The sequence below is a fragment of the Saccopteryx bilineata genome, chromosome 4 (genome assembly GCF_036850765.1).
Source record: "Saccopteryx bilineata isolate mSacBil1 chromosome 4, mSacBil1_pri_phased_curated, whole genome shotgun sequence".
NCBI lineage: Eukaryota > Metazoa > Chordata > Mammalia > Chiroptera > Emballonuridae > Saccopteryx > Saccopteryx bilineata.
The window spans coordinates 276,788,557-276,813,298 of record NC_089493.1 but is presented as its reverse complement, the minus strand read 5'-3'; the positions used below and the strand labels follow the sequence as shown (position 1 = coordinate 276,813,298).

Sequence of the window (24,742 nt, the reverse complement as noted above, 5' to 3'; positions counted from 1 at the left end):
ACTCTAGCGCCTGGGGCAGAGGCGAAGGAGCCATCCCCAGCGCCCGGGCCATCTTTTCCTCCAATGGAGCCTCGGCTGCAGGAGGGGAAGAGAGAGACAGGAAGGAGAGGGGGTGGGGTGGAGAAGCAGATGGGCGCCTCTCCTGTGTGCCCTGGCCGGAAATTGAACCCGGGACCTCCGCACGCCAGGCCAACACTCTACCGCTGAGCCAACCGGCCAGGGCCTAGATTGGTATTCTTTATAACTATTAGTTGTTCTTAGGAGAGCCTCCTTCAAGTTGTGAGTGACTGATTATACTTAATATGAATGAATATTATAATTGTGTTTTAACATTGACCCAAAGTCGCAATGTACCCAAGTCTCTAGTGGGCCATTGTGCCTCATACTCAATATGTGCCCAGTACTGCCCATCTTTCGGTGTAGAGTAAAACTAAATCAAGCAGGCTCATCAACAGTGTTAGCAACATGACTAATGATAGGCCTCCTCTTTCATTCATGTTCTTCCTAATATCTTAATGATCATGCCGCTTCATCTGTGGTGGCGCAGTAGATAAAGCATCGACCTGGAATGCTGAGGTCACTGGTTTGAAACCTTGGGCTTGCCTGGTCAAGTCACATATGGGAAGCAACTACTACAAGCTGATGCTTGCCGCTTCTCCTCTCTATCTCTCTCTATCCCTCCCTCTCCCCCTCTATCTAAAAATCAATACATAAAATTTAAAATAAATATATAAATAAGCATGCCTGGGAAGGCTGCCTGCCATACTTTTTTAAGTAATAGTCTAGTGTAATGATAGTGCTTCGTTGAAAGATTATACAGGCAACGAGGAGAGCACTGATTGAGAAGATTGCTATCCTATCTTCAAGTGGTATGACAAGACAGATCGACTGTTTTGCCATCAAACTGGATAGAAGGGATTTGCGTTTGGTTTTTGTCTTATTTTAACAATTGGTGATTGGTGACATGCATTAATTTTGTGTTACCCTTGTGTTAGCAGATACCTTTACACGTCAGCATGAAAGTGTAATTTCTAATCAAAGATGCTGATAAGGTTGCTATCAAAGTGCATGAGGGCAGCTGACCAGTGTACTCTCAGGAGATGCTTCAAGACTAACAAGCTGTTGTCCTTAGTGTTGGTTTGCTACTCAATCTGTTGCAAATGTATCCATTATTCCAAGACACCATGACCCAGAAACATATATTGTGTTTGATACATTTGTCTCACAAGTATGGTGCTTTGTTTGTTTGCTTATTTGTTTGTTTAAACCAAAGAAGGGGGCTGTTGATGTTTTCTTTACCTTTTCTATTTTACTCCTTTCTTGAGGACTCCCTCAGGAGAATGGAAAGATACTGCTAGAGATTCTCCAACAGATGAGGACTGCCATGTTCCAGAAGCGTCAGCCTTTGAACTGGAGATTGTTCTGACCCTTTCTCCTCTCAGTATTCCTTTTCTTGGGATTCTGCCTCTTGCATAGGACCATCTTCCTTTCAGACAAGCATTAACTTTAGCATTCATACAAGATGTTAGAATATGCAGCCATTTGGGTTCTATCTGATTCACAGATCAACTCCTTGGTTACTTTTGTTCCTAGTAAAGTACAGTGGGAACGTACTATGCTCAATAAACTGTAAGTTATCAGGGAGAAGATCTTTGTGTTAGAGCATAATGGATCCAAAGTATCACAAAGCATTTTAATATGAGAAACATGCATATAATATTTTTTACCCATTAAGTTTTTCTTTTGCCTGTGTAGTAGAGTCTTACGTCAGTTGCTTCTCTTCTAAATAGGATGTCGTGAAGCTTTGTGATCCTGTGGCCCTGAAAAGAGGCAAAAACATTCTTTTTCAGTACTTGATAAAGGATGACATTCATATCTAGCAATGAATTTAAAAATATGTTTAAAAGTTATTTGAGAGTCTAGTCTATTTTTAAAGTATGTCTAAGATTGTGTTTTGCTCTACAGTCAGTACAAGGGCAAGCAAAAGGCAAAGTATGAGGACCACAGGCCCTGCATCTTCAGACCTTGAGTTTGTTGCAAGTGGGAGCCACCACATACGCTGCATTTGCACCTGGTCTCATTAGAGAGCAGTCTAAGCCAGCTCCTGTTCCAGCCATCACCCCGTGCTAGACACTTCTATCTTCCTTCCCTACATTTAAGAAATACACATAGGAATTTTTTATTTATTTATTTGGGGGGGGGGGCATATTGACATCCCTTAAGCAGATACTTAATAATTCTAAACTTGGTTTTCATCCAGGGTTTGAAACAAAAATTTCTGGCTGGTTGGCTCAGTGGTAGAGCATCAGCCTGGTGTGTGGATGTCCCAGGTTTGATTCCCAGTCAAGGCATACAGGAGAAGTGTCCATCTGCTTCTCTACCTCTCCCTCTCTCATTGCTGTCTCTCTCTCTCCCTCTGCAGCCTGGCTCTATTGGAGCGAGTTGGCCCCAGGCACTGAGGATGGCTCCATGGCCTCCACCTCAGGTGCTAAGAATAGCTTGGTTGCTGACCAATGGAGCAATGCCCTAGATGGGCAGAGCATCTCCCCCTAATGGACTTGCTGGGTAGATCCCAGTGGGGGTTCATGTGGGAGTCTGTCTCTCTGTCTCCCCTCCTCTCACTGAAGAAAAAAAAAGAAAAAGAAAAGTGGGAACTTAAATTTTAATATAAGGTAAACCAAGGAAAGTATTTTTCAAAGTTACTTTCTATATTTCTCTTTTGAAATTGGCTTATTTCCCAGCTAAAACTATAGAAATGCTATGAAAGAAATCCACTTGAGAAATTGAGGGGGGAAAATTATTTTGATTAAATTGGCAAATTAGATTTTCATATTTTATAATGTATACATTGTTTTCTACAAGTTCTAATGGTTTATTTCCCCTTTATTAAAATAATGTGTCGATCAATTTAGAACTTGTAGAATGAGAGATAGTATTTTGTTTCTGAAAAGATTATTAAACTTTGAATTCTTAATTTAGAAATTTTCCCTTGGGTCATTAATACTGTCTTCATAGGTCTAATTTTTATCATGCAGTTGACCTTCATTAAAGCGATTTAAAATTTGTTCCAGATAGAATAAATTCCTCCAAATAATTCAACCTTTCCTTACATTTTAGCTATAACTTGGTTTTTCTTTTTTTCATTATTATTTTTTTATTGATTCTAGCATGAGAGGAAGGGGGAGAGAGACAGGAACAGGAACATTGATCTGTTCCTCTGTGTGCCTTGACCAGGGCTCAAACCAGCAACCTCTGCACTTTAGGACAGTGCTCTAACCAACGGAGCTGTCTGGCCAGAGCTAAAGCTTGTTTTTAACAAAAAAACTATCTCTTAGTTAATATTCATCAAGGAATCTCACATTTCTGTTCCTACAAATAACACAATGTATGAGCCAGTTATTTTTGCTCATTTGCCAAGTACTATGTGATTGTATTTAAACAACAGATACTCCATTTTATTCATCAAGTTAAGATTATAAACTACCTAAACATGAAGTATTCTGAGGGAACTTCCAGGTTCACCCACAGGCAGAAATCATGAACTGATTTCTTTTACAGGTTGGATGCTGCCAGGTAGTATTCAGTTATGAATTACATGCTTAATAAAGTGTTGAGTCCTGCACTTGCCTCCAAACTCTAATAGTAATTATCTCCTTTCACAGTGCTCCAGCTGAGGCTGCAACAAAGGAGGACGAGAGAACAGCTAGTGGACCAGGGCATCATGCCACGTAAGATTTAAATGTTCTTGTCATCTCTAATGGATGTAGCAAAACAGGCTGTCCAAGAAGAGTCTGTATCACACTGTACTTCCAGTTGTATCCTTATAATCGATACATAATTAATTACCAGAGGAGTTTATAAGGAAAAACCAGGCTTCAGCATTACCAACTGAAGAGAATAATTTAAAACACATTTTGAAAACCTGATGCCACTTAAAAGATGGACTGGGATTTTATATTATACATAAAAACACCTTTAAAGCTGCAACGGGGCTAACATCAGTTCTTCAAACTGTAACGTTTTGAGTTTTAAATAATGGAAGTAATCACTTTACATAACAGATCCAGAGTTACTTAATCTTGCAAAAGTAGCATGATAAAATTAAATCAAAACCTTATTCTGCTTGAAATTCTTTAAATCAGTTGTCTTTGATGCTTTAGTGTGGGCTATAATATTAAGTGTGTCTCAGTTACAGAACTAATAAACATTGTATTTATAGTTCATAAATCTTTTTTGTCCAAGTACGATACTTTCCAGCTGTCTTGGAGCTTCAGTCCTTCATTTTTTGAGACTTGATTAATTTTAGACTCTGTCCTGGTTGTCTTCTTTACCTTTAATCACCAAGTTTGAAGATGATGTTATATTTCAGAGGGAAAGAATCATTGTTTTGTATAGGCTATTAGGATTTTTTATATGGATTCTGTCTAAAAATTGATTTCTCCAAGAAGTAAGTTATTTGGCTTAAAACAAACAAAAAAACAGAAAGAAATTACAAGATGCATTTATGTTTCCCCATCTTCTGAATCCTTTTTTGGTTTATAAGAAACAGTTTTTTCTCTGCAGTAGATTTTTCCCATTGAAATCTTTTTTTCTGGACATTAAATGAGTATCTGAATATTTTAAAGCTTGCATTGTGACAGAGTCAGAAATGGTTGAATTATCTGCCAGATTCCTCCACCACTACATTCCTGACTAAGTACAGGATCAATCAGATAGGATCAACTTATGATGTTTAAGACACCGCTACTAAGCCAGCTGTAATCTGGTTTTGGAAGCTGGTCCCTAGCCAAACTTGTTGGGACAGGGCTGCTGGGAGTCTTTGCAGTGCTTCCAGTAGCAAAGCTGACAACTGTAATGCTACCAAGAGCTGACTGGCCAGGTTTTGGAGATGACAGCCCAAGTAGGCCGAGCCCCGTTTCACCCACACCATCTGACTGCCCGGAGTTATAAGTGCAAGGTGTTATCAGACGGTGGTGGACATACACACAAAAGATTTTGCACAGATTGTTGATAGAAATATTGCTCTCGGCAATAATAGCTTAGTAAATAAACACTGTTAACCCTCATTCTGGGATTCTGGAATATTTAATGAACTAGCATTAACATTATAGAATCACTATATCTTTAAAGTGATTTGCATTGTGGTGTGGTAGAAACAGCATGAACCTTTCCAATTCAAAATTCTAGATTTAAATCTCACTTTGACCACCATCTAGCTAGCTATATGACTTCAAAAATTCATTCTCCTATACTTTTTTGAGCCTTTCCTCTGTACTGGGCTAATGCCCGCCTTGCACCTTGCCAGGCTGTTGTGATGACCAACAGCAATGTGATTGTGACTGACCACAGGGCACTGGGCTCAGCCTGTTTTGGCTTCTCAGTAAATGGTAAATCAGACCTGTGAGACATGGAGTAGGGAGTGTCCTAATATTCAAGGTTGGATCAGTCAAGGTTAAATGTCCTGAGGACGCGTGGGCTTTTCCCAGTAGTTATATGGCCATTAAAAGCAAAGGCTGGCCTATCAAGAAACTATCAAAAAATTCCCTTGGTGATGGTAATTTTGGAATTAGTCTGACCTGGTATTTTTATTGCCATTATGTATACAACTCCATTTTAAATGTTAACATGTTTTATTTATCAAACACATAATTTAAAAAGCTTTTTTATAAGAGTTTATAAAAATTGAGCCAAACTGACAAAATATGCCGGGGAGCAAGATCTGAGATGTTCCCGTGAAATTACAAAATTTTAATTCTGAAACATTGAAGTTCCAAATTTTTCAGATCTCCAGGAATTAGTAAATAAATGGAACTGTAGATGCAAACTAATAACCTTAAGACTAAACATCAACAAGACAGACCGCAATGTTTGACTGAAGTACTAACTTTTTTATTTATACCACGGAACTGATTTCTTTTCCTCTCTCAGCTTTGAAGAGCCCAGCGGCATTCCATGAGCAGATAAAAAGCTTGGAACGAGCCAGAGTAAGAAATCTCAATTTAAAATGTTCTACTTCTCTGCTTCTCTCTTTTATTTCAAAGTACTTGTGGACAAGTAGCAGTCTTACTCCCAAATACGTCCAAAGAGCAAATGCAGTGTATTTCCAGGAGGCACGGCATACTGAGTAATACATACAGTCTGGGGTGGGTAGTTTTATCTTGGAGGTTGGTTAAAAATGCATGATCCTCAAATTTTGTTCTTTTAAAACTAGTGACTAATTTAGTATATAAAGGACAAATCATCCTTCTTTTCTTGCTTTCGGGACATGACCTCAGTTTTTAGAATAATAATGGAGTAATTCTGCCATTTGTTACCCAGCAAGCGAACACATACCTGCTGTGTTACCTGTACTTTGACCAAGGGTAGGAGAGTCTGGCCAAAGGAGACTAAGGCTGAATTCCACACTGCTGTATTCTTTGAGTTGACTCCATCACAGTTGTACACCAAATTTATATATATTATTATTATTATTTTATTCAGAGGAGAGGAGGCAGAGAGACAGACTCCGCATGCACCTCAACCAGGATCCACCCGGCAAGCCCACTAGAGGGCAATGCTCTGCCCATCTGGGGCGTTGCTCCGTTGCTTAGGAACCGAGCTCTTCCTAGGGGAGGCTATAGAGCAGGGATCCCCAAGCTGCGGCCCCCTGAGGCCATTTTTCTGCCCCCGCCGCACTTCTGGAAGTGGCACCTCTTTCCTTGGTGGTCAGTGAGAGGAGCATAGTTCCCATTGAAATACTGGTCAGTTTGTTGATTTAAATTTACTTGTTCTTTATTTTAAATATTGTATTTGTTCCCGTTTTGGTTTTTTACTTTAAAATAAGATAGGTGCAGTGTGCATAGGGATTTGTTCATAGCTTTTTTTATAGTCCGGCCTTCCAACGGTCTGAGGGACAGTGAACTGGCCCCCTGTGTAAAAAGTTTGGGAACCCCTGCTATAGAGCCATCCTCAGTGCCCAGGGCCAGCTCGCTCCAATCGAGCCATGGCTGCAGGAGGAGAAAACAGAGAGAGAGAGAGAAGCAAGAGGGGAAGGGGTAGAAAAGCAGATGGATACTTCTCCTGTGTGCCCTGACCAGAAATTAAACCCGGGACTTCCACACGTGAGGCCAAGGCTCTACCTACCACTGAGCCAGCTGGCCAGGGTCTAATTTTCATTATGCACAATTTTTCTTTTTGTTTTAGGAAAAATTTCTATCATTTTATGAAAAGCCTGTTTATGATACCTTAGCATTTTGTAAAGTAAAAAACCCTATTATTTGGAGTTGAATACATTTCTGAATAAGAAAATATAATCAAGGATATGAACTCATCAAAGAAAATACATGAGAAATTTTTAGGAAATTTAGGTGGATTTTTTACTTGACCTGAAGTTTAGATTTTATTGATATTAGATATTTAAATGATCAAAATTCTATGTCTGTTAAAAAATCAACTTAAAATTATGAGCTTTTGCCTTTCCCAAGTTTTAAAATAAAACTATAAATTGATTACTTTATTCCAACATACACTTCAAGTCCTTGTACTGAATGCTGAAGGCTACAATTTAAATTATATATTGGATAGTAATTTTTCAAGTAATTTCTACTCTTTTCCTCCTCTTAAAATCATGACCAGAAGGGTATCAATTAATTTAAATGGAGTACCTTGAAAGAAAAAGATTTAAAACAACAATAAGTCATAAACAATTTATGGTAAGACTTTCTCTATCTTCCTTTTTAAGACTGAAAACTTTTTGAAGCACAAGATTAGAAGTCGACCAGATCGTTCTGAACTTGTCAGGATGCACATTTTAGAAGGTAAAAGCTTTATTTCTGCTTATTTTGCTTCCTTTTCTCAAGAAAGTAAGTGAGAATACTGTCATTTCTGTTTATCCCCATTTTAATAACTTTTACTCCACAGGCTGACATCATCCAAATTGGATAGCAACATGAAGACCCAGAGTTAAATGATATGTTAGATACATGGGGAAGGTTGCATTCTCCAAATAACCAACTGCTGAGCTGCCTCTTCCTTACCAGCTGGTGCCATAGGTATCCCTACCATACTGTTCTGGAAAAATGTTTTCTGTCCAGAGGACTTCTTTATCAGCAAGGGACATGTGCCCACTCATTAATTCATAAAGGGTGCAGTAGCCACAAGTCTAACCACGGATTTTCAGCTACTTGGACCCTGTTATGTCCACCTGGCATGATGTCTACACCTAACATTTTCTCTTTGTTGCCTCTTACCCACAGCAGTCCAGCTTGATCTGACCATTATGTTAAACACCCTCCACTCTGCCCACCAGATTTTCTCAGTGATTTAACCTCATCACTCACAGCTGGTAGGGACAGTTCTCTTCCATCCTTGGTGAGATGCGTAGCTAAGGGCAGGAGATTTTCCTCTCCAGAAGACAGCATTCTTGAAGGCTGGTATCTGTCTCCACCATAGATTCCTCAAGTTACGTTTTCTTCCCTTATTTTGCTGCTTTAACTTATTGAGCAAGACTAAGAGTTGGACCCTGTGATAGTCTTGAGGTGTGTTCAGCTTTGGGAAGATAAAGAATCTGAAAACTCAAATATTTAGACACAACTATCAGATAGATGGAAGATTAGATTTGTCCTCTCTAGCCTGATGACAGACTTAGTATTAGAATTAGGTTGACATTATAAAGTATCAGATTGTAGATCAACATAAGGAATAATATCCTTTATAAAGGTCAGACGTGTCCAAATAAAAAAATCTTCAGGAAACCATAAGGTTGCTTTTATCAGAGGTGTTTACTCATTGGCCAGTGAGCCAGACACCAGAGACCCAACACATGAGCCTGTCTTCATGGAGTTTGCATTCTAATGGCACAAACAGGGAAAACATCCTGAATTACAGAGTCAGAGAAGTACTCTGTGGGGCATAAACAGGCTGCTGTGATAGGGAGCAAGCACAGGCTGACACCACATTAAGAATGTTGTAAAGAAGCCCCAAGAATGAGGTTGGCCTCTATAACCCCAAGTGAGGTCTCTTCTAATCCAACGCACCTTCAGTTATGTGACCATCTTCATATCTGGGGCAGGAAGTGGAAGCCCCAGACCGATAAACTCCACTGTGGGTTGTGTGCTCAGAAGTCCATTGGACTAGAAAAGCTTTTCCAGAACTCCAGTAGTCCAGTAGGAGCAGCTACCAGCTATCAGGGATGAGTGCATATTCAGAGAAGCAAGTTTACCTGTAAGGAACTAGCTTCTTTCTGCCTGCAGATACCTTGACCTCTAAGGAACATTTTTGTGGGAATAATGCTCCCTGTTTCAACTTAGCTGCTAACTATATAACAGGCTTTATTAATATAATTAAAACCAAGGCGAAAACATGTAACTATCTAAAGAAATCATTCTTTTTATAAGACTACCCAGCATTTAAAAACCTAATCATGAACATGAATGAACTATAAGCAATGTTTTTAGAACATCTATTCTCAAGTTGGGATTTTTGAAATTAGAAAAATATGTCACCTATAATTTTTAAAATGCCTTAAAGACCACTCCAACTTATTTTAATATTATACAGGTTTTGATTGGATTGGATGTTTGGCAGGCAAAAGTCTTAAATTATTTTCTGAAATTTAGCATTTAGCAGCTAAAATTCATGCTCAGCCTAATGAAAGTGAGGCGGTAATAAGACTAGAAACAGAAACATACCAAAATGCCAACCTCTGGTTATTTATTTTTAGAATATTTTCTTCTCAAACATGTTTCTGATACCACTTAGATAAGAGTTTATGGGAGAAAAGAGAAAGGCAGAAGACTATCCTACCTAGATCTTAACAGAAGCACTTAAAATATCAACCTAAGAGTGGTTTGCAGGATCTAAGTCTCCCACCTATCATCTTCCTGTATTGTTAAAAGTGTTTTATCCAACAGATTAGGGCCCCAGTTATATAGCAAAATTATAAAAATGAGATGACCACACATGTTACTTTAATTTATAAAGTGTGCGTTTATTTGCCAAGATTCTGCTTAAGGGTTAGGACCTTCTCTTTGGGGAGGCTTTACCGAGTGGAGTTCACTTTACCTTTCTTGCATAGAGCTCTCAACAATTGTGCGCTGTCTACAATTTTCATTTATGGTGAAACAAAAACTTAAAGGGACTTGAAAAGCAATCTTTAGTTTAAAAACCCTAAGTTTTACAATTTTCCCCAAATCCTTTACAGTTGTTACAATTGTTAATTGCCCTAATTTGACAGTGAGTTTTTTAATGACTTGCCTTTATCAAGTTCTGAAGCATTTAACATAGGTTTCCAAGAAATAATCATTTCATTTTGGAAATTTATCCTTTTCCTATGACATTTATATTATGTATTGACAGTAGCAATTCCAACAGATGTGAGCTATAACTGCTCACAAAAATTAGGAGATAGTTCAAAATGAATATGAAGTGATAAAATATCCTCTAATTTTGTGAACAATCAAGGTTGCCCTCTGGTAAGCATATAAATCAACTGTACAATCTAAAATACAGTGACCATTGAACATGGGTTTGAACTGTACAGGTCCACTTACACACAATTTTTTCCAATAAACAGTTAAATGTATTTTATCTTCCTTATGATTTTCTTTATAATATTTTCTCTAGTAGCTTACTTTATTAGAAAAATACAGTATACAATGCATATACCATATACAAAATATGTTTTCATCGGCTATTTATGTTATCAATGATGCTTCTGGTCAACAGTAGACTTAGTTAAGTTTGGAAGCAATCAAGTTATTTGTGAATTTTTGACTGTGTAGGAGAGTTAGCATGCTATACACAGTCAGCTGTACTCAGATGTGCAGGAAATGTGTAGTTTATCAGCCATGATCTTGCAGTGAGCTCTGGGCTTCAACAAAGATATTTACCTACAAAATAAAGAACATCAGGCCCTGGCCAGTCGGTTCAGTGGATAGAGTGCCAGCCCTGCGTATGGATATACCAGGTTTGATTCCCCATCAGGGCACACAAGAGAAGCAACCATCTGCTTCTCTCCTCCTCCTTCTCTTCCCCCTCTCTTCCCCTCTTGCAGCCAGTGGCTCGGTTGGTTCAAGCATGGCCCTGGGCGCTGAGGATAGCTTGGTTGCGCTGAGTGTTGGCCTCAGGTGCTGAGGTTAGCTCTGCTTATTGGCAGTCGCCCCAGACGCATGTTGCTGGGTGGATCCCAGTCATGGAGAATGTGGGAGTCTCTTTCTCTCCCCTCTTCTCACTTAAAAAAAAAGAAAGGGAAAAAAATAGAAAGAACATCAGTTAATCCTGAGGATACTTATGAGGAATTTTATTAAAAGACCTTCTCTTGTATAATTTAATAAGCGAACTTGACTTAAAGGAACCACTGAGCTAAAGCCAGCCCCTATTGTATAATTTAAGAGGCAAGCAACTCTAAGCTCAGAATATTGGGTTAATACCTCATCATTGTTTTTAATCAATTATAAACATTATTTAGAACAATATAATAAAATGTTAGAGTTATGAGAAACAAGTAATTGATAAAAATGCACAAATGAACAAGTTATATAAATTGATAGTAGTTTCACATCTGTTATACAACTTCATGTATTTGTAAGTAGATGAGTTGATGCTTCCATATGACTGTTAATTACGGTGTCTGGTAATTAAATGTTCTGTTTGCAGAAATAAACCCAAATTCTTAATTATGATGATCGGCTCTGAGACACACAGGGATCAATACAAGAATATGACTTGAATCTTTTCTCACTGACTCATGCAGAGAAGTTTATATCCTAAGATACAATGTCTTTCCTTCTAGAAATTGACTTTCCAATTACTCTCCTTCTAGAAATTGTCTTTCCAATAAAGCCAAATCTAAAATAGCGAACTTCTAGAGCCACGGACCCCATCTGTCTTGTTTACCCTCTGCACATTTACCCGATATCAAGTAAATGTGAATATAACCCTCCTACCATAAATGAACAATAGCAGTACCCCATTTTTGGCTTGTGTTCATGTTAATTTGAGTCTGTGGGCATCTGTATTATATAGGCAGTGTAAAGCTATCCAGGACTAAAAATATAAAATGTAAACTGGAACTTTCTTAAGAGTGATTTTCTTTTTCCATAAATATGTTAAGAATACATCAGTATGTTTAAACCAGTTTAACTTAAATTAGTTGGCCTGAACAGAAATAGTAATTCAAATAATGGTTAAAACTATTTCTTCTTTTAGAAACATTTGCAGAGCCATCCCTGCAGGCCACTCAGATGAAGTTGAAAAGAGCTCGCCTCGCTGATGATCTGAATGAAAAGATTGCTCAGAGACCTGGCCCTATGGAGCTGGTAGAGAAGAACATCCTGCCTGTAGACTCCAGTGTTAAGGAAGCAATTATAGGCAAGACTCTGAACATTTATTCGGGGAGAAAAAATATTGACTGTTTTAGATACAACAATTTTTTTTTATATTTTTTAATTGAATTTATTGGGGTAAATTTAAAAGGTCAGCACCAATTATAAGTATTGTTCTCTGGTTGAATTAGAAATTAATACGTGTACTGATTCCATTATTATTGTTATTATTGCAGTCATCCTCAGTGTCCAGGGTAGATTGGTTCCAGGACCCACTTCGGATACCAAAACCCTTGGATGTTCAAGTCCTGCATAATGGCATAGTATTTGTATTTGACCTACCCACCATTCTCCCATATACTTTAAACCATCTCTAGATTATTCATAATACCTAATACAGTGTAAATGCTAATAGTTGTTAGACTGTATTGTTTAGGGAATAATGATAAAAAAAAAAAGACTGTACATGTTCACTACAGATGCAGTCATTAGTAGGCCTAATTACATAGCACATATCAGCAACAATGTAACTGTGGGGGGATATATTTGATCAGGAGTTGTCTGAATCTAAGGATGCAGAATTCAGACACAGAGAGCCAACTGTATATTAAATATTGTAAGAGTAGCATCTCTTACAATTAACCAGAGAATCTCCTTACATCTGAGGTTTAAGTCTTTTAAGTTCTGATTTCATTATCACATTTTCTAAGTTAAACTTAATACAGTATTATAGTGTTTAGTTTCTGTTGTTTAAAATTTTTACAAAATTTTTATTATATTTACTTCCAGAAAAGATAAATAGCTCAGTGTTAGCTCAGCAAGGTAAATAGCCTATGAGTATAGATGTATTCATTAAAAAATGGTAGTATATGTCCATTTTATTTTGGTCTTATCATACTTAGTTACTGATTCCATTTTTTTCTGGCATAAGCTTTAGAAGAAGAAAAAAATCCAAAATAATGCCACTTATTCAGCAAGCAATTTTTAAACGTTAATATTGTACTTGAAAAATTATGATAGTTTTCATTACTCATGGGGACTTTCTATTTTGCATTAGAAAGAGTTTCAAGCTTAGGCCATTTTTTTTCATAACTGTGTACAATCAACTATGATTCCTTTCAGTCTCAAGGATATGGGCTTCCAGAAGTAAGGTGTCCGTATAGCTGGGCTGCTCCCTGAAGTGGGGCTTACCAAGATACCCACCCAGTCATCGCCTCACTTCCCCATTGCCTGATAATGTTTTGTAACAGTAGGATTCCAAATAAGCATCTAAACAAGGTCCACATGTTGCTTTTCTATCTCTTAAGTCTTAATCTTGTGGGTAGGTCTCCCTCCTCCTTTCTTTTCTTAGTATTTGTTGATGAACGTGCTGGTTTTATCTGTAGCGTTTCCACATTCTGGATTTTTCTGGATGCATTTGCATCCCCAGGTGTCATTAAAAACTTTCTTGTCTCCTGTACTTCCTGTAACTGGCAGTCAGAGCCAAAGGCCTGATCTGATTTAGCTTTGATTTTTTTTCCCCCTGTATTTATGGTAGGTAGTGGTGGGTTCTTCCACTGGGAACAACATGACTTTTTTTGTTCTTAGTTTGTTTGTTTTTGTACCGGCTTCTTAAATTAAAAAAATAAATAAAGTTTCTCCTTTTATTTTAAGCTTGGTATTCCAGGCCAAGATAAGTTACAAATCATTTCTTTCTTCAGGCGTTGGGAAGGAGGACTATCCCCAAACTCAGGGTGATTTCTCATTTGACGAAGACAGCAGTGATGCTTTGTCTCCGGACCAGCCCGCCAGCCAGGAGTCACAGGGGTCGGCTGCGTCCCCCAGTGAGCCAAAAGTTAGTGAATCGCCATCTCCTGTGACTACAAACACTCCAGCCCAGGTATCATCTTTCTCATTTTTACCCCTTAATAAATAATGTGCCTTGATTATTTTATACATCAAGTATAATATCTTGTATTTTACATATCAATACATTCTCACCCAAAGAAAAGTCTAAAAATATGGGAAAACAATTTTTCACCTATAATCAAACCACTGTTAACATTTTTTAATAATTTACATTTTATTTCTGTTCTATATACACATTATTTTACAGTTTTGTAACTTAAATTTTTTTCACATAACTTCTTTGAGATATAACTTACACATATAGCATAAAGTTCACCTTTTTTTTTTTACCTTCTTCACCGTTTTAAAGTGTACACCGCTCAGTAGTGTAAAGTATACTCACATTATTGTGCAACAGATCGCCAAAACATTTTCATCTTGCAACACTGAAACTATACCCATTAAACAACTCCCAGTTACCCCTTCCCCCAGGCCCTGGAAACAACCATTCGTTTCTGTCTTTATGAATTTGACTGCTTTAGCTCTCTCATATAAGAGAATCATACAGTATCTTATCTTTTTGTGACTGTCTTATTTTACTTAATGTTCTCAAGATTCGTCCATGTTGTAGTACTGTCAGAATCTCCTTTATTTTTAAGGCTGAATAATACTGCGTTGTATGGATTTGCAACATTTTGTTTATCCATTTGTTGGTGAACATTAGGTTACTTCCACCTCTTGACTATTGTGAGTGATGGTACTATGTACGTGGGTGTAGAAGTCTGTCTTTGAGACCCGGTTTTCAGTTCTTTTGGGCATATACCCAGAAGTAGGATTGCTGGGTCATATGGTCATTCTATAATTTGTTAAGGAACCTCTATACTGATCTCCATGGGTGGCCATACTATTTCTCCACATCCTTGATGATATTTGTTAATTTATGTTCTTTTACTACTAGTGATTCCAGAGGTGTGAAGCTATGTTTTTGATTTGCATTTCCCTAATGATTAGTGATGTTGAACATCTTTTCATATGCTTGTTGGCCATTTGTATATTATCTTTGGAGAAATGTCTGTTCAAGTCTTTTGTCCATTTTTAAATCAGGTTTCCTATTGTTGAGTTGTAGGAATTCTTTATATATTCTGGATATTGGTGCTCTGAATATTAAGCTCTTATCAGATATGTGATTTGCAAATATTTTCTCCCATGTGTCACTTGTTCTCTCTTTTGATAGTGTCCTTTAATGCACAGAAGTTTTTAAGTTTGATATAGTCCCTTGTCAGTAAATATATATCATTTTAATTGCTACATAGTATTCAGTATCTCTTTTAACCAATTTCCTATTATTGGTTACTTGGAGGTTTTTTTCCTGGTTTTCACTCATACACACAAGAGCCCCTGTTGTGTTCTTACATATTGCTATACTACTTGGTTTTTTTATACATACATTGTTGGCACTTATTTTTTTCTTTGGATAAATACTAGATGTTGAAATGGACTTGAATCTTTTGTTGGACAAAAGATACACTTTAACTGCCTTCCAGGAAGGTAATACAGATTTCCAGTGCCTATGTGTTCCACAAGTAGGTAGTGGCGTTACCTTAAATCTTGCACACTGTTTGGATATTTGACTAAAAAATTTTAATTGATTCCTTGATTTTGGTTAGGTTGAATTTATTCAACAAATATTTATTGAGCACCTATTATGTATCAGATTGTATTGGAAACTAAGAATCTAGTACATGCAAAGGTAGGGACTATGTTTTATAAATTTTTTTGATATTTGCATTGGAAGTTCATCTTTCTTATGTCTCAATGGATTTTCATGTTTTTTTTGGTTTTATAAGAATTCCTATGCTGCATGCACATAATTTGTTGTGCTCTCCTTATGGTTGTCAACTGATGGTCATTGGCACCAATTCATTGCCAATAGGAATCCCCAATTTGAGGTGTGCTAAAGAAGGAAACTACTCCATGCAAAACAGCTCAAATGTTGCACAGCAGTGCTGTGAAAATAACACAACTGTGGGCAGCCCTGGGACTAGGCTCCTCTCCAGCTGGACAACTCTGCTCTGTTCCTCACTGGTCTGCTTTATGCTGTGCTGGTTTGCCCTGCTCTGTTCTGCTCTGGCAAGACATCTTTGGTATTTTAGCTCAGCCAGGGAGAGACAAACTTCACTCTTCAGTGGAATGCGAAAGTATGCTCTCAGAACCAGAGGGGAGCTGGCTTTTATGGACAGAAGTCCCCACCCTGATCCAATTGGTCTGTTCTCATGCAAATGAGGACTCCAAATCCTCGCAGTGTGATTGGTCCAAAAGGCACTGTCCTAATTGGTCAGAATAGAACCACTATGGTTGGTTGGAGCTATGCAGCTTTGGTTGGATCTGTGCAGCTCTGATTAGATGGTGAAAGCCTCAGTTCTATTGGTTGAAATAGGATTCTAAAAACTCTTTTATAAGGGCTGACTCAGAAGGCAAGAGTACAGTACAGTGGGTAGTTCAATGCAGGCTTCTCCCTGAAGTTCAGTTTGCATGCAGGGGCCGTGGCTGTTTTGTTTTGTTTTATAACTTGAGCCCAGTTAGCCACTAGGAGCCTTTCTTAGTAGGCATCTTCTTTCTTAGGGTTCACATGGTGTTTATTGAAATTTTAATAGTATTTTGTTATTGTAAAGTCAAAACTATTGAGCTACTTAATGGAATTGCTCAAGTTCAGTAGAAAATGTTCTTGTTAAAGCCTAACAGAATTTTTAAGTTGGAAAGGAATTGAGCAATTATCTGCCTTAACTCTTACACCACGGGAGGCCTAGGTTTAGAGAGGTATGGAAGTTTGGGGATTAAAAATATTTGCATAATTTCTTACAGCATTTCTTCACAATCATGAATATCTATTTGTTAGGTAGGGACTATGTCTTTCAGCATTATTCCTTATACTTACTACCACAACCTGAAATACATTAATTAATTTATTTATTGTATCTGTGCCTCTAAATTAAATGTGAAAATGTGAACCTATAAGGAGGACTTTGTCTCTTAGATGACAAGAGGTTGTGTGTGTGTGTGTGTGTGTGTTCAATATCTAGCACAGGGCCTGGTTCAGAAAAAGTGCTCAGTAAACATTGACTTGAATTCAGTACCACAACAGCTAACTGATATCCACCCATGTAGAAGTGTTTGTGTTCTTCCTTTGAGAATAGATCCTCTCCAACTTGGATTCATCAAAGGCAGTGTGGGTAGCTACAATTCATATTCTCCTGTCAGAGTTTACAGGGCAAGAGTGACTGGCCCCTCGGCTTTGCTGGAACCTAGCAAAGTGTACATGGCTAGCTTGGAAGAAGGGTACATGGCTAGCCCATGGTCTGAGGTCTATGAAGGCAGAGAGGGAGAGCAAGGGAAACCAGCCCCTACTGTATTCTCACATATTTGCTGCGCCCTGGTTTGCTTTAAAAAATAGGGCCAAAAAGAATGTCAAATATGCAAGTGAATAACATTAAAAAAACAGTACTATTTATTCATTTGGGTTGATCTCTGCTTCTGTCTGAGTAGGTCAAAATATCAGACAGCTAGTAGCATAGCCTTATCTTCTAGTAACAGGACTTTTGTCACCTCAGCCACCCTACCTGGTAATGGCTTCACAACAGTTCCACCTATGTAGGAGATAGTCATTCTCCTTTTCTCAGCATGGCTTGTACTATTAGGGTTTTTTGTTTGTTTGTTTTATTTTTTATTTTGCTCTGAAACTTGGTCTCCAGCTAAGTTTGTAAGCCAGGAACTTTATTTAACCAGAAGTGGTCCCGCCCAGTGGCTGACATTTCAGAACTTCTTGAAGGAAAAAAGCAATAGCAGTGTTTCTTGAAGAATAAATATGCTCTCTTTATTGCCAGTGCAACACACAGTAGGCCTTGGGTCATTCCTGAGCTCAAAACAGTTTTTATAAGACTCTTCAGTATTGCTGCCTGCTACATGCAGACCATTAACAGTCTGTCCTTTACCTGTCAACTGAGCCTGTGGGAAAAGACCCACTTTAGAGAATGGTACACTCCCTACTTACAGTCAAGTAAAAGAACCTAGAATCAGAGCTGGCTTCTGCAACTTTACCTGTTACATGATTTCTGTATCATATACTTGGAGGCCTTAAGTTGTGTGTCCTTCATAAAATTCCCTTGTGTTATGTGTTATAGTATTTATAAGTAGGAACCTGACAAAGACTATTATTATTTATACTTTTGTTCCTGCAATTAAAGAAACATCTCTCTGTTAACTGTGCTATATAGTTTTGGCAAATTTTGTATTTTATTTTTGCTGTTATCCAGTATTTACACAATTTATCCAAGCATCTCACTTGATATATACAAAATATATTTATCTCCCTAAATACAATTACTTTCACACTTGTAGTTCAAGGACAAAGTACCTGAAAACTGTTTTTCATTAGACTTCAAAGTTCCAATGAACAGGGTTGTCCCATCATTATATCTTCGTAATTTCATATTAAACGCATAGGGCCCAACACATAGCAAGTGCTTATTGCCTTAATGAATGAAAAATTCTAGATGATCTCTATAATATATTTTCCCTGATTCTGAATTGTCATTGTACCCCCCCCACAGTCAGTCTTATTACTATTATTAAAACAGTCCTTACAAAGCAAAGAGCAACATAAATGTCTTATATTTTGGGTATTTTTTCAGATTGTTAGTTTTTTATTATTTTTTAATTTATTTATTTTTAAGAGAGAGTGGAAGGGAGAGAGAAAGACGGGCACATCAATCTGTTTCTGTAGTGCCCTGACTGGGGATCTAACAGCAACCTTTGCACTTCGGGATAAAGCTCTAACCAACCGAGCTACCCATCCAGGGATTTCAATTTTTTTAATTTTTTAAATTGATTTTAGAGAGAGAGGAAGGGGAGGAGAGAGAGAGTGAGAGGGAAATGCATTTCTGTATGTGCCCTGACCAGGGATCAAACCCACAACCTCTGTGTATTGGGACAATGCTCTAATCAAATGAACTAGCCAGGGCGATTCTTAGTTTTTAATCTTTACAATGGAAACTCTGGAAGAGCTTGATGGTGAATTTAGTTACTGTAGACCAGTGGTCCTCCAGTTGCCTATAGGAGAGGATTAGTGTGTTTGTTTTTTATATATACTGCTCATAAAAATTAGGGGATACTTGATAGCTTCACATTCATTTAGAAATATCCCCTAATTGTTGTGAGCAGTGTAGTTTAATTCCCAATACATTGCAGGCTAATTTTCTCATAAAATACAATAAAAGTAGTGGAGTGACATTAGATTTCCATAAGTCTTCCTGTACTTGATGCAGGCAGATAGCAAAGGTCCACAGACCATACTTTGAGTAGCACTGCCATAGGATTCGCTTTGCTTCTTGTTTACCTGGACCAGTTTGTTCTCATATGTTGACTAATCATCATTTTGTACTGCACATTTAATCCTATGGCTTAAATATATTTTCCTAGTTTTCTTTTTTTTTAATGTTTCTTTTTCTTTCTTTATTTTTATTTTTTTCAGAGACAGAGAGAGAGTCAGAGAGGGATAGACAGACAGGAATAGAGAGAGATGAGAAGTATCAATCATCAGTTTTCGTTGCGACACCTTAGTTGTTCATTGATTGCTTTCTCATATGTGCCTTGACCATGGGCCTTCAGCAGACCGAGTAACCCCTTGCTCAAGCCAGCGACCTTGGGTCCAAGCTGGTGAGCTTTGCTCAAACCAGATGAGCGCAGATGAGCCTGCACTCAAGCTGGCGACCTCGGGGTCTCGAACCTGGGTCCTCCGCATCCCAGTCCGGTGCTCTATCCACTGCACCAGAGCCTGGTCAGACTTTCCTAGTTTTCTTGTTCATTTTTTTTAAGTAGTTGGCCTAAAGTTCAAGGTCAGTGTAGAAAATTTCTTTTAGATTTTTTAAAAGTTGTTTACAGATAGTTGAGAGAAAATTAGAAGTTCTAAGTTCTTAATGCCTTGCTTTATTCCAGAATGTCTTATGACATATAGTCTCCTTAATTCTTTTCAGAACACCCAGATACCAGAAGATTAAATCCTACAAGAAAGTATTCAAATAAAAGAAACATTCCCTATAAAACAAAAACATGTAATACATAATATTTAAGTAAAAAACAGATTTTCCAGGCACTTCTCTTGAAATCCCAGTGCTAAAATGCTAATGACCTTGCAATGTGGACAATACAATACACCACCATGGGTTTCCTTTCAAATGTAAATTTTAATGGTGAAACAGTTCTTTAATATGTCATTCTGTGTGGTCTGTAAGAGGCTAAAACTGACTTTCCTTGCACTTTTCTCTTGTCTTTTCAATTCTTATTAAAAGTATAGCTGGAAAGGAATTTAGCAAAATATTAATGGAACACACATCATATATTGAAGCTCAGTATACTTTATGCTTGAGCAATTCTTGAACAATGAAAAGCTGTAGAAAATTAAGTACAGTTAGCCACATGTGGGCACCAGGAGCTGTTACACTGGTTCTTTTAAGCTGAAGGTTTGTTTCTCTCAGCAGTTTCTTAAGCCATTTAATTATTTATTATAAACACACGGAAGTTTAACTGTAAGTGTGGTCTGACAAGACCTGTGTAATTTTCAAGCCTACATTTTGTGCTATAAGGCCAAAACCTGCGCGTAATTCAAAGTAGTGCTGAAGGAGCTTTGCTGGTCAGTTTTTTTCCCATTGTATCCGTGACTTTCAGGTAGATAACCTTTTGCCAAGTAGTATAGAAAGCTTAGGTTCAAGCTAACAGAATGTGCAAGGTCAAGTAGGTAAGCCATGTACACATACATTAAATAATCAGCATTACACTAACTTTTATTACAAATACTCATTGATGAAGGCCTAAATAGGGTATCAAAGATATTTACTGTGATTTCTTTGTTACCCCTTGAATAATGCTTTTTATGACTTATACATCATGAGAACTCTACTGCTCTTAATGCTTATTAGATTTTGAGTTAGTTCTAGCATTAACAGCAAAGTTCTATTCCATTTGCTATTCTTAACTCTCCTGTGGTCAATAGGAAAATGCCTATTATGGTGTATTTGCAGAATAGACCTCTTCAATTTATTTATAAATAAATAAATGTTTATTGACTATAATTGAGATAATAAAAATTTTTTAAAAGTCCACCATGTGCCAAGCACTTACCTCAACCAGACACAGAGCTGCTTCTTCTAAATGTGTTGCCTGGGGCAGTGTCATGAAAACCGAGCATCTGTCAGAGTTTGAACTTTGGACCTTGTTCTTATTAGGCCACAGTTTGAGATTTTTCTTTAGACCAGTTGTCCCCAAGCCCCGGGCCACGGACCGGTACCAGTCCATGGGCTATTTGGTACTGGTCCACAGAGAAAGAATAAATAACTTACATTATTTCCATTTTATTTATATTTAAGACCGAACGATGTTTTATTTTTAAAAAATGACCAGATTCCCTCTGTTACATCCGTCAAAGACTCTCTTGATGCTTGTCTCATAGGTTTGACAATTATATTTTAAAATACCACAGTTTTTACGCTGATTGCATAATTTTATTTTGTGCATTTATCTGTCCCACCCTAAAGGCCGGTCCATGAAAATATTTTCTGACATTAAATCAGTCTGTGGCCCAAAAAAGGTTGGGGACCACTGCTTTAGACCATTTTCCAGTACATCACCCTACATTATCCTACTATGACTCAGTGACAGTTGTTACTTCTATTCCTCAAGAAATGCATGCATATCATTGTTTCCTCAATTATGTAGTCTACTCAAGTAGTATAATTTAGTTACCAAAAAATGATAATAATAATTCTAATATTTATTATGCTTTTGTATCTGGCCCCTGATGGTCACTTTGACTAACTCATGAATCACCAACAGGGTCACACTAAGGTTGTAATAGACATCTGGGGATGTTGCTCAGCAACTGAACTGTTTTTAGCAGCTGAGGTGGAGCCTCCATGGAGCCATCCTTAGTGCCCAGGGCCAGCTCACATATACCAATCAAGCCATGGCTGTGGGAGGGGAAGAGAGAGAGAGACAGAAGGGGGGAGGGGTGGAGCAGATGGTCATTTCTCTAGTGTGCATGCAGGAGTTTGTCTCTCTATCTCCCTTCCTCTCACTTAAAAAAATAAAATAAAAAATAAAAATGAAATGTTTAAATTCATAATTTTGTATTATAGAAACAAATGGTCAGTTCTAGGTGATATGTTTTAACAAAGCTAGAATTTTACATAAAATATCCATCCATCTATTAAATACACAAAGCACATGTTTTTTATTTATATTTAACTCATTCATTGACTAGTGTTCATTTTACTTGTCTGGGGATTGAATATAGAAACAGTATTCTTAAAATAATTGCATTTTGAATTTATTTGCATATTACCATTGAAATTAAAATCTGCATTCTAAATTAACAAATTTTTACAGATCTTAAATCAACAATACAAAAATAAAAAAATACCTTTGTTTTTAATTTATCCGGTTTCTATCCCTTTAAATTGCATAAAGAAATTATAATGAAAAAGGAACTTACCAGAGAACAGTGATTGGTCCTTGGCAAGTGTTATCATTTCTTTAGAAGGATCCAGTGCAGATACCTGAAATGGTATTAAACTTTAGTCAGTTTAAACATTTTCCTCTGACTTCTTTTTTTTCATATCAGTACTTTCCCATAACAATTTCTAATAAAAGAAGAGTTAGTCTTTAAAACTGTAACTGCTATCTTTTAAGTTTTATTTAACATATAAATATCCATTGTTCAACAGTGTTTTCTGACATTTTTCTTCTTCTTTTTCCAAGTGAGAGGAAGGGAGATAGTCAGACTCCCGCATGCACCCTTACTGGGATCCACCCAGCAACCCGTCTGGGGCTGATGCTCTGTCCATCTGGGGCCACTGACAACCAAGCTGTTTTAGCACCTGAGGTGGAGGCTCCATGGAGCCGTTCTCAGCACTTGGCGATGCGTTCAAACCAATTGAGCTATAGCTACGGGAGGGGAAGAAAGAGAGAGTAGGGGAAGGGAAAGGGGGAGTGAAGCAGATGGTTGCCATTCCTGTGTGCCCTGACCGGGAATCGAACCCAGGACGTCCCCACACCAGGCTACCACTGAGCCAACTGGCCAGGGCCACTGACATTTCTTTTCATGATGTTATGCTGACAGTTAAAGAACTGGTAGTCATAAGACCTATAACTCGTGATGAAAATCGTGATCGGATCCAGTAAAACAAAGCACAGTTTGCATTTTTGTTTCTTTGGAAAAAAGATTCTGAGTTGTTTTGAGATTAAATTTTGATAATATATAAGGTAAACTTAAGTCTCAGTGGCAATTTAAACATATTTAAAGCATTCTTTTAAGATTTTAACATATTACTCAATCTGTTGTGAAACAAAATAAGTATATTTTTTATTGCTTGAATATTTTCTTCACCCTTTTAAGAATACCGTCATTTCAGAAGTATTAATACCCAGGGGGGGTTCTTTTTTTTTTTTTTTTTTTTTTTTTAAATCTAGCCAGTAGGGTACTAACATCTAGATATGACCCGAGGTTTTTTGAAGGATCCTTCCTAAAGCTATCCATAAAAAAGACTGGCAAAGTATAAAATATTTCTCCCTTTTTAAGCAGAATTTATATTCAGATTAGGTAAAGTTAATCGCTGGTATCTTAGTTGAGTTATTCTTGTGGTGTGCTGGAATCTGTGGTTTTCTGAATAGCAAAGTCACCCTGAAATACCAGAAGAGCTACTAAGATGGGCGAGTCAGTAATCAAGGCTGAAGTCAATTGGCAGGGTCTAGAAATATACGCAAAACATCATAAATATTACAGTTAACACCATATTCGTGTTCCTGGGTTATTTTTCAGATTATTAACACTTGACTACTTGAATGTATCATTACTATCAAATCAGCCAGTGAGGGCTTGACTGGTAAAATAGCTTGGCAGATGAGTAGAATTTATCCTCAAGGAAATATATATTTTAAAATTCAAATATCTGATTCTGTTTCTTATGTCAATTACTTAATAGCCAAGGAATGTTTTCTCCCCTGTGTGAAAATTAACCGAGATAAGTATCCTTAAAAATGCGCAAAGTGAAAGGAAAACAAATAGTGTAAACCCTGTCCCTGACAGCATAGATCAGCTTTCTGACGTCTCACACTTCAGGTCAGAGGTTCCCTGACCAGCTGGCTGTCGCAGGGCCATTTGGGGGCAGGAGTCAGCCTGGAACATAGGTGTCAAAACTTGTAGATACGTTCTTTCCTTTCATTTGTTTGAAAATGAAATTGAGTTTAGCCATCTTTAAAAAGGCACATCTTTCATACTGTCAACATGTAATGGTTACTGATAATTAATTAAAGCTGAAGTCAATGGCAAAATAAAACACTTTAAGGAGAGAGCTGACATGGGCACAATTAATTGCACACTCACACACAGTCTCAGCAGGCAGAGTGTGACCTAGCATGAGTAAAGCCACAAGGAATTTCCATTCACCCATTAAACAAATATTTATTGAGTAACTAGTATGTGCCAAGCTTCATATTTCTTGTAGTTAATGGCCCTCTGACTTTTCAGGTCATTTATTTTAAGGAGGGAAAACACAGTTTGCTAT

The 24,742-nt window shown here is 37.5% G+C and overlaps 1 protein-coding gene across 8 annotated transcripts in view; it reads left to right on the top strand.

The window, feature by feature from the left end:
* Nucleotides 1–24,742, top strand: part of MRTFB (myocardin related transcription factor B) — a 309,731-nt gene that overhangs the window by 251,466 nt on the left and 33,523 nt on the right. For all 8 annotated transcript variants that reach the window (XM_066274807.1, XM_066274805.1, XM_066274810.1 and 5 more), the window contains 5 exons: nt 3,663–3,728; nt 5,929–5,984; nt 7,721–7,796; nt 12,187–12,348; nt 14,003–14,181. In XM_066274807.1, the coding sequence (XP_066130904.1) occupies nt 3,663–3,728; nt 5,929–5,984; nt 7,721–7,796; nt 12,187–12,348; nt 14,003–14,181 (539 nt within the window). The remainder of the gene's footprint in view (nt 1–3,662; nt 3,729–5,928; nt 5,985–7,720; nt 7,797–12,186; nt 12,349–14,002; nt 14,182–24,742) is intronic.